Raw genomic sequence first — 11614 nt, 5'->3', positions numbered from 1 at the left:
TATATATATATATATATATATTTGAATGGACAAATTCACACAAAAATTATTGTCAAAATGCCCGTCTTGGTTAAGTATACTATAGCAGACATAGTTGCTGAACGTACTAAGTGACTGGGTACCCTGACTTCCTGTCTGAAACTGAGGGTACTTGCACCAGCATACTGAACACTCATTCTCACCTGCAAAAACAACATTGCAATTTGCAACAGCTCAAAATACTGGTTGCAAGCTTTTTTGTAGAGAAATGATTAAAAAAAAAATTACTGGGAATTTTGTATATATACAAATATATTTAATTAAATATAATATTATGGTTTGAAATTAACACCCGCCAACTCGACAAATGCGGGTAAGAATCCGCTGTGGCGGGTAATACTGTCAAATCACTAGTCAATTTAGAGGGTTACTTTTCATATGTTCGTCACTCATTGGTTTCTTGGGCAAGTTCATTGAAGCCAAATCTGCGCAGATTTAGCGCAAATACTGAACTTGTGAGTCATCATGCATCTTGGTAAATATCCTATATCAGACATAGCCGGCTGAACGTACTGTATCAGTGCATTCTCTTAAAGTGACAGCACTTTCTTAATATTAATCATACAGCAACAACAAAGAAATCACTCACTGCTCTTGATTGAATAGCTTTTGTAACTTTAATAAAGATTCATCTTTAATTTATACAGTCAAATATGCAATGCTGTTTTACATTTCATTACTTTATTCAATTTCTGTACCTAAAAACTAATGTTAGACCTAAAAAAAACTGAAAATCACTGTTTATTTTATTTGTATACTCTATTGTATTTATTTGTGCTGTTGCTTGTAGTTAGATAGATTATTCTTATTTTCTTTATTTTTATTTGACAGTATAGTTTTTCCTTAAACATAGCACATACCGAACAGTACCGAAACAGTGACTCTAAAACGGTGATACAAACCGAACCGTGAGTAAGTTGACCCATTCCACCCCTAATATATATATATATATGAGTGCTGTCAAACGATTAATCGCAAAGTTTTTGTTTACATAATATGAGTGTGTACTGTCTATATTTATTATTATACAGTATATTATGTAAACAAAAACTTTTATTTTGGATGCGATTAATCACGATTAATCGTTTGACAGCACTAATATATATAGTATGTACTTTTACATGTTACAGCTAATAGTGCATTCGTTTGTAATGTTTTCCAATTGTCCTTTCAAAGACGTTCACTAAAGTGAATTGCTTGTCTGTTACACTGCTAAATTGCTTATCAAAATCTGTTTTATACTGCCATCCCTCATGAAAGAGAAATTCTGTGAGCCTGGAGAGACAATATCCCCTCCAGAGAGTGAAGTATTGAATTTTAAATTGTGTTTGACAATCTGCTATAAAATTCTGTCAAGCATACAGCAACTGTAAATTTAGCCTTTTATACTTGCTTTACAGAGTCTTACCATCAGTGGTATGTACCAGGTGCAAAGGAAAAGAAAACCCAACAGGCCGGACAGGATTTATGAAGTTAGAGGACATAGAAAGCATACAGAATATAAAAATAATCCTGAATGAATAAGAGCACACAAGCAGACCTAGACATCCCAAGAAATCCCACTAGTTTGATTTGTTGGGTCTCACCTTTTCTGTGCAGGACGCTGTTGTCCTCAGTTTTTCTTCAATTTCCTTCCCGATCTTCTGAACGGTCACCTGAGTCTGTTTAATGGCTCTCTGGGCCGTGTGCAGTCTGCGGAGGAAACACACACATAGGATGCATCACTTTTAGGGTTGACTTTTCAGAATCTGAGGAAGAACTGGTTCCAAGTACTGGAACTGAATGATTTCATGACATGAATGCAGACAGAACATCGTAATAAAATACTCAGACTAAGTCTCCTTCACCATGGAAAACAGATGATGTTTTATCAGAGGTGTGAGCCTAATAAAAATACTACAAAGTCAAAAAAGGCACACTGAATCTTTTATTGTGTTTTTCTGACTGTTGCTCTCAACAAGCAACATATAAATTGACCTGTATAGTTCATACTACAAAACAAGTGACTCTTATGACTCTTTTTGATGAAGCAGTGGAAAAAGACTAACTAATCGGAAATTACACCGATTTTAATCTAAAACATTTAGTCTCGTTGTTAATGTGACAATGTGTAGCTTCTATTATTTATAATTTTATATATTTACACGAGAATGATTCTGTGTATATATAATATGTATATATATATACACACACATTAAGATATTTTGATTGTATTGAGAGGCATGAATGTTCTTCAAAAAGAAGTCATTTAGAACATGATACAAAATTATGAGTAAATGACAACATTTTCATTTCTTGGGGAATTATTTCTTTGAATTTGAAAAGTTTTGAGCGATTGTATAACAAAACCAAACTAAAACGCAATCAGTGATTGGATCTTGACTCAAATAAATGGAATTAGGTCAATCAAATGAAGGATGACAGCGGACATATGTAAACACCCACACTCAGATGTAATGGAAACAGAATTGCTGCATGTGAAGGGGAGATGGTGACCACATGGTGACCGATTTCAGATTTATATTTGCGGTAATTAGAGAACAGAGCGATTGTATAACAAAACCAAACTAAAACGCAATCAGTGATTGGATCTTGACTCAAATAAATGGAATTAGGTCAATCAAATGAAGGATGACAGCGGACATATGTAAACACCCACACTCAGATGTAATGGAAACAGAATTGCTGCATGTGAAGGGGAGATGATCTCACATGGTGACCGATTTCAGATTTATATTTGCGGTAATTAGAGAACAGATAAACTGAAACCTCATGACAGGACCGCTGGACCAAAGGGAGGTCAGGCGTTGTTTTTGTATTGTTTGTTTATTTCCCAAAGGCAATGGGCTTGTTAAGATAAACTTTTATAAAGAACAGGATTGTTAAGAGATTAATAACACTGCAGATGGGTCGCCTCATTGTGCCTGTTTTTGTTTGCACCATGGTTCTCATTTGGTGCCTCATTTTCGGACTCATCTGGTTTTACAGCCACACCAAATGGTTTCAATACCCATTATTCAATCACAGTGGTATGGTGAAATTTTTGATTCACCTGAAAGGCATTCCAAGACAAGAGGGTACAAATATTCTGTCAAAGTGGATTAGATTGATTTTAATACAGTCCCAGACATTTAGTTTATCTGCTTGTCCAACCAACTGCAGACAGTAGACTGTAGAGTGTCTAGGAAACCTGTTAGAAAATAAGTCACCAAATAAAAGCAATTCCTTTTTTTGACACTAGGGGCACAAAAACCCCACCTCACTTTTGAAGTCAACAAAAAACTGTTTTACTGTACAGAAAATTTTTTTTTTTTTTTAAGCATGTTTGCACATTCTGGTTTTCGCTGAAAAATAACAGCAGCATAAAGACAACAATCTGTGAACTACAGGAGCTATCAATCAAGGCTTGATTGCACTCATATGAGCTTTCAGCACCACAAAGCCTCATGGGAAAGAGAATGAAGAAAAAAAAATCTCCAGGCCTGTTAGAAACCAGAAGAATCCATACACATACGATCATCACACAGTAAAATGCATGTAGATAAAAGCCTAAATTTTCTTTCATTTTTACACCACTTTTACATTACCATAGCTGCTGTTCTCTGATTGGCTGAGCAAATGGTTGTAATGTCTATATTTGGAGATCAAGCTGCCATTTGCTGTTTGTTATAGCGTATTCCCAACTCAGGAGACTTACATGAACAGCGGCTGGGAGCTCGACCACACAATCTTTCATTGATGGTGTATGATTTACTTTGTTTCGCACTCTCCTCGCTCACTTAACCTCCATTAATAGTTCTTTCTCTGTGTTTTTGAACAGTAGGATTAGCACATTTAACACTGCAGTCCCTCAAGGAGAATCGTAAGTGCACATTGCCGGGTTAAAAACCAACTAGACACAAGGCAGAAGCTAATTAGCACACAAACTACAGCTGTTGTGCAGTTAAAGTCCATTCATGTAGATGATTGCAGGTTTCAGCAAAGGAGTCAAGGCTAGCCTGTTTTGCCCCTGCTGGAAGGTGTCATAATAACTACACCATTTGGTTGTTTCCATTGACAGTCACTCAAAATTAGCTTTGTATTCTAAAAAAAAAAAAATGCTAATACAGTACCATTCAAAAGTTTGGGGTCAGAAATTAATACTTTTATTCAGCAGGGACCAAGCGGCAACCTCCCGCTCTCTCTCGTGAAGCCAACAAGGAAGTGACTTAAACTGTAATTCGTCAACTGGCCGCTAGAGGCTGGCTGCAAAAGGGAGTCAATCCATAGTCTCCCCATGTTAAAATGCCCAACTTTACAGCAGACAGCTCCCCCGACTACAATGTCCAGCAAAACATCAGAATAATCAAAAACCGGTGAAATATCGGGTGGTGTGTACTTCCGAATGTCCAGCAATTCGTCTCTGGTGAAACTGATTGCAGGGATATAACTAAAGACAGGACAAACTAACAAAAACATAAAAACAACTGCGGAGCACGCCACGGAGGCAGCCATCAGCGTCGGCGCCATCTTGCATCTGCCATAGACTGTTTTTATACAGTCTATGGCAGGGACACATTAAATTAGTAACAGCAGACTTTTACATTGTTAAAAAAAATAATATTTAGATTTTTTTCTTTTCATCAAAGAATCCAGAAGAAAATATATAAAGGTTTCCAAAAAAAAATAAAAATTATAATAATAATGTAATAATGCTGAAAATTCAGCTTAGCCATCACAGGAATAATTCATAATTTGATTTTAAAATATATATAAATAGAAAACCGTTATTCTAAAATAAAATCATATTTGACAATATTAGTGTTTTACTGTATTATTACATAAAAAAGGTCAAAGTACGAACATCCAAGACGTCTTAGCCAGGTGCAAGATCAAAGGATACATCAAAAAAATTGAAAAAAAGATCTGCACACTGTTGTTCTCCCTTTATTTAGAAAACATTTTTTAAAAGTGGCAACGTTTTGGTCAAAGACCTTCGTCAGGCACAAACACATACAGTACGTACAAAGACAACAGCTCAGTAAGTACTCGGAATCAAACAGAGTTCCAATTGATTACACCTGTTAGCAATCAAAATCAACCATGTGAACATCTGTAATATATCACAATTAAGGCAAGACAGCCACATTGAGACAAAATTTGAATGCAAACACAAACACAATATCCAACATTTTTCAAAGAAATTTTCAAAAGAAATCCCCAAATAGTCATAAAACAAGACCCAAACAGTCCCCCATCCTTTTTATAATTTATAATTAATAATTAATTGTCCTAGAAGCTATAAGTACATAACTATACAACACACACATTTGAGCACAAATGAGGCTGCACTGCAACATTCACTTTTCAATACAAAAAATATCAATTAGAAACATGAGTTAAGATCAAGTTCTAAATTCATCCCTTTAGGGGAAAGAGTATTTAGTGTATAAATATAGTAAGCTTCTCTTTTTAATAAAATGTTGTTGACATCACCCAGGGGCGTAGCCATCATTTCAGAAGTGAGGGGGACAGAAAGAAAAAGTACAGCAAAAACAGTAATGTTGTGAAATATTTTTACTATTTAAAATAACTGCTTTCTATTTTAATATATTTTAAAATGATTACGTTCAGACAGTGAACACATCTCAGTTTTGCAAGGAAACTGTATTCAGCAAAGTGAGCTGTAAGACTTTTTAATGTGTTTTTGAAAGAAGTCTCTTCTGCTCACCAAGCCTGCATTTATTTGATCCAAAGTACAGCAAAAGCAGTAATGTTGTGAAATATTTTTACTATTTAAAATAACTGCTTTCTATTTGAATATATTTTAAAATGATTGCTGTGATCAAAGCTGAATTTTCAGCATCGTTACTCCAGTCTTCAGTGTCACATGATCTTCAGAAATCATTCTAATATGCTGATTTGCTGCTCAAGAAACCTTTTTTAATTATTATTATTAGAATATCAGAATGATTTCTGAAGGATAGTGTGACTGGAGTAATGATGTAAAAAAATGTAGCTTTGAAATCACTATAAATTACATTTTAAAATATATTCAATAGAAAACAGTTATTTTAAATAGCCTAGTAAAAATATTTCAAAATTTTACTGTTTTGCTGTACTTTGGATCAAATAAATGCAGGCTTGGTGAACAGAAGAGACTTCTTTAAAAAACATTAAAAATCTTACTGTTCAAAAACTGTTGGCTGGTAGTGTATAGTCAACTTTAATTTTTCTCTCATTTCTAGCTTTTAATTGGCTTAGAAATCAGATAACTGCTGGACAGTAACCAATAATAATGATTTGTTTATATACTACAAACACTTTTTTTTTATCACATAATAAGGCAGACTAGTTTCAATACTGTAATAAATGCTATGTCAGTTAGCGCTGCATTGTTCATATACTTTATTTATTACCTGGAGATGACTTGACAAACACAAATAAACCATATTGTCGCTATCGTATGTTTAATGTCTTCATTTTTCCAAACGTTTCTTTTTTCTGTGAAAACAACTGTTTTCATACAGGGATAGCTGGACGCTTTTGTCCATATTAGGAATTTCCTCATTCGACTTTCTGCGCGAGAGCGCCCTCTGGCTTCGAGTATGAATGAAACATACACTGCATGAGTGTTTAGCGCTCCGTGATGTTCATCTCGCCTTATTCTGGGTCCGAATAAAACATCAGATCATGCACAGACTATCTTGTCTCTTTGAATTTAAATCTATATTTATTCACACCGGCTCTTGAAAACCTCTATGCGAACACACTTGCCCGAAAAAGTGCGGGGGACGAATTAACGTAATATTAAAAGTGGGGGGGACACGTCCCCCGCGTAATCTACGCCCCTGACATCACCACCTCTCCTAGGCAATTTAACATGTTCAATTCCAATATACCTCAATGTGGAAAGGTTATGTCTTTTTAAGTTAAAATGCACTGCTACCGGATTTTTTTGATCATTTGTGCGTATACTGCTTCGATGTTCTGCGACCCTAGTTTTTAAAGCACGTTGTGTCTTCCTATATACATTAACCCACATGGGCATTTTATCATGTAGATAACATTTTTAGTAGTACAAGTGATGACACCTTTGATTTTGAACTCCCTTCCTGAATGAGGATGAGAGAAGACATTGGTTTTTGTAGTAAAATTACACTGGGCACAATGACCACAACTATAATTACCCAACGGGATAGATAAAAAGTGAGTGGGTCGTTCTACAGATGAATTAACATCAGCTCTTACAAGGAGATCACGTATATTAGCAGAGCAACACAAACTTAGGTGTTTTCTCAAAGATATCACTAAGGAGAGGATCGGATTTTAAAATATACCAATGTTCGTCTATGATATTTTTTATATCTGAGCAAATAGGAGAATATTGAACAGCACATACAGTGGTTTTATTTTCTGATTTTAAACATTTTTTTATTTAAAGATGTCTCTTGATTTTCATTTTCAAATCTCCTAACTGCAGATTGAATCCAATCTTCATTGTAACCTCTCTCCCTGAATCTATTAACCAAATCAGTACTTTGTTGTGTATATGACTTCGACGTACCCGATTAAATTGACTAATAGGCAAGCTACGTTTCAGAGTTGTAGGATGGTAGCTCTGTCCATGCAAAAGTGAATTACGGTCAGTGGGTTTTCGGTAAAGATCTGTGATTATTTTTTTACCATCCATAATAATACAAATATCTAAAAAACTAACACATGAGTCATCATAGATGACTGTAAAATGTTAGTGTTCATCACTTGTATTGAGAAAACTGTAAAATTGTTGATTTTCAGTACCTGATCATATCATAAAAATATCATCAATATACCTCCGCCAAAGTACAATATGTAAGAGAAAGGGATTTTGTAAGCCATTAAAAAAAAATTTCTGTTCAAAGAGGCCCACATACAGATTTGCATAATTTGGAGCCATGGTACTACCCATGGCGGTACCCTTAATCTGAAGAAAAAAAATCATCTTTGTATCTGAAAATTTTTTTTGTCAACACCAATTTAGCTAATGTTTTAATTGCAATTAACACTGGGATATTTATTTTGATGTGGGTCTCTGAGAAAGACTTCCATTGCCTCAATTCCTCCTTCATGTGGAATATTGGTGTATCATCAGGTAAATTAATAGTTTTTAAAATGTTTACCATATATCGATAGAGTTTTTTACAAATGAGGGCAATGTAAATATTATGCAAATCTGTGTGTGGGCCTCTTTGAACAGAAATGTATTTTTAATGGCTTACAAAATCCCTTTCTCTTACATATTGTACTTTGGCGGAGGTATATTGATGATATTTTTATGATATGGTCAGGTACTGAAAATCAACTGCTACAATTTTACAGTTTTCTCAATACAAGTGATGAACACTTACATTTTACAGTCATCTATGATGACTCGTGTGTTCGTTTTTTGGATATTTGTATTATTATGGATGGTAAAAAGATAATTACAGATCTTTACCGAAAACCCACTGACCGTAATACACTTTTGCATGGACAGAGCTACCATCCTACAACTCTGAAACGTAGCTTGCCTATTAGTCAATTTAATCGGGTACGTCAAATTTGTAGTACTGAAAAGTTATATACACGACAAAGTACTGATTTGGTTAATAGATTCAGGGAGAGAGGTTACAATGAAGATTGGATACAATCTGCAGTTAGGAGATTTGAAAATGAAAATCAAGAGACATCTTTAAATAAAAAACACTTAAAATCAGAAAATAAAACCACTGTATGAGCTGTTCAATATTCTCCTATTTGCTCAGATATAAAAAAAATATCATAGACAAACATTGGTATATTTTAAAATCCGATCCTCTCCTTAGTGATATCTTTGAGAAAACACCTAAGTTTGTGTTGCTCTGCTAATATACGTGATCTCCTTGTAAGAGCTGATGTTAATTCATCTGTAGAACGACCCACTCACTTTTTATCTATTCCGTCGGGTTTCATGTTTCTAATTGATATTTTTTGTATTGAAAAGTGAATGTTGTGTAAATATTATGCAAATCTGTGTGTGGGCCTCTTTGAACAGAAATGTATTTTTAATGGCTTACAAAATCCCTTTCTCTTACATATTGTACTTTGGCGGAGGTATATTGATGATATTTTTATGATATGGTCAGGTACTGAAAATCAACTGCTACAATTTTACAGTTTTCTCAATACAAGTGATGAACACTTACATTTTACAGACATCTATGATGACTCGTGTGTTCGTTTTTTGGATATTTGTATTATTATGGATGGTAAAAAAATAATTACAGATCTTTACGTTCGGACTTGCGTCCTCGGTAGTTCGGACTTCGCAAGTTCGACTTGGTAGTGCGAACTTCCGAGGACGTAATGTATTATAAATACGGGCTTCATAGAAAGTGTTACCAAAACTTTTTCTAAATAAAGGGAGAAAAACCCTTTATTTTTATTTTTTTTACTGTATTTTTTATCAAATAAATGCAGCCTTGGTGAACATAAGATACTTAGGATATATCGCTAACATTTAAATATATTACAGTAGATGCTTTACCAGATGTTTGACTTCAAAAGCGAGAAATTTACTTTTATTTTGCCTTTCACAGCTCAGGATAGTCACTAGTAATGGGTTTAGATACGTCTTCTCTCAGGACTATGAACCTCCTTGGTTTTAACAGATTTTGGCATTTTGAGAAATCCTGGGAAAACTACAAGCACCACATTGAGCGTAACGGGGAGAGAGTTTCCTTTCACAAGCTGACAAAAACCTTGCAATGTATCTTCCCATCTGTGGGGCCTTTTTGAATCCATTGGGGGGGCTATGAGTCCTTTGTGACACGGTTTTATGATTTTTCTAGCACTGCTTTCTTCACAAAGCTCTTAAGCTGATGACTTCATTACCTCACACGTCATTCGTTAGCAATCATCGAATTGCAGCAATCCAATTAAAGGTCCAAGAAAGAACTGAGAGATGGCCAGCTTCTGATCCAGACCATCAAGATTCTCCTATGACTAGCTTTAGAGAATTCAAACAGTTTGTTGACAAAGGTTAAGTGCCAATATCAGCACAGTGAAACAATGCAGACTAATACTCCCTGAGCAATTCATCTGGGTTACATTTCAGCCCTCTTGTGACCACACGGGTCCAAAACTAGACCGTCAACCAAGCTAAAATACTCTACATCTGCTAAGAATTACATTTCCTTAAAATCCAAAAGCTACCATTAAAAGCTACCATTTCCATAAATCCACATATTCTTCTATATACCTCTTTTTCTAAAGCTTGAGATCGGAAAACAACACCCCTCTCGCTCATATTTGGGGCCTCCCCTTTCCTCGTCTCTCACTTTTCCCAGCAGCACTCTGCATGAGCTGACCAGGTCATAAATCACCAGGCATTTAAAATCTACCCTGTAACAAGTTCACACAGCGACAGGAAAAAAAAAATTTTTCTTTTATCAACCGTGTCTCTCTCTCTTGTTATATTCTGGGTGATATGGCATGTCGATAAGTCAAGTCAAAGCTGATTTGACATCTTTATCGTCACCGTGATTGAGATGAAGAAATCTGATATGATACTTCCCCCAGGTGAGCGGCAGTTATCGCCCAATCGGATTTCATGCATGTCTGCACTCTTATCAGCCCTCAACCCGTCTGCCAGTCAACACCTATCTCCCCCAGCCAATCAGAGAAGGGCACAGGAGGTTAACCAGCAACTGGCTAGTCACCTCAGACATCAAACACACACAACAACTTCCAGCGAATCAAGTGGTAAAACTTAGGCAATGATTTTGCAATTCCCATCACAGTGAAACTGGTGACCCAAGTAATAGGTTACTAGGTTGTGTTTACTCACAAGTCAATCAGCACTATTACTATACTTTTTATAGTGATTTTAACAAAGTATTAAGCTTCTGCACATTATTTGTAGTATGAAAATAGCGGTGGGCGATATACCAGTAGACACGATTGACCAGTAGAAATTTGTCAACCGGTAGAGATTTTGAACTATTGTCTCTATTGCAGTTATACGCTCACTTGACGTTACTGTGCTGTGTGATCACGAAAACCCATCGTTTTCCTATTGCAGTTTAAAAACAAGTGACAAGCCATCGAAATGCAATCAGCAGCAAAAAGAGAACTCATTTCGCTATATGCGCATGCTATCTGAGAGACTTTTTCTGAGCGCTGTCAGAGAGGTGCGCACACATGAAGATGGTGCTCATAGAGCGCAGGAGAATTTTATTTTTTGCTGATTTATAGGCCTTGAAAAGTTAAATACACACACTTGTATGTGTCAAAATGCCCATCTTTGCAAGTATCCCGGTAAACACAGTAATTTTAGGTCTTAAGTGAAAGCAAGCAGGTGAGAAAAAAAAACACGTGTAACATCTTATCGCTGCGTTCGACACTATCGACCACAACATTCTTTTGAATAGACTTGAAAACTTTGTTGGCATTAGTGGAAGTGCATTAGCATGGTTCAAATCGTACTTATCTGACTGCCATCAGTTCGTAGCAGGGAATGAAGAGGTATCATATCGATCACAAGTGCAGTATGGAGTACCTCAAGGCTCAGTACTAGGGCCGTTACTTTTCACGC

General features: G+C 35.6%; 1 protein-coding gene across 1 annotated transcript in view; it reads right to left on the bottom strand.

The window, feature by feature from the left end:
• Positions 1–11614, bottom strand: part of LOC107746983 (UV radiation resistance associated gene) — a 139392-nt gene that overhangs the window by 105870 nt on the left and 21908 nt on the right. The window contains exon 7 of the mRNA XM_016561350.1: positions 1626–1731. Within this exon, the coding sequence (XP_016416836.1) occupies positions 1626–1731 (106 nt within the window). The remainder of the gene's footprint in view (positions 1–1625; positions 1732–11614) is intronic.

The sequence above is a fragment of the Sinocyclocheilus rhinocerous genome, unplaced genomic scaffold (assembly GCF_001515625.1).
Source record: "Sinocyclocheilus rhinocerous isolate Xijiao unplaced genomic scaffold, SAMN03320098_v1.1 scaffold708, whole genome shotgun sequence".
Taxonomy (NCBI): Eukaryota; Metazoa; Chordata; class Actinopteri; order Cypriniformes; family Cyprinidae; genus Sinocyclocheilus; species Sinocyclocheilus rhinocerous.
This window is presented reverse-complemented; position numbering and strand designations above follow the sequence as displayed.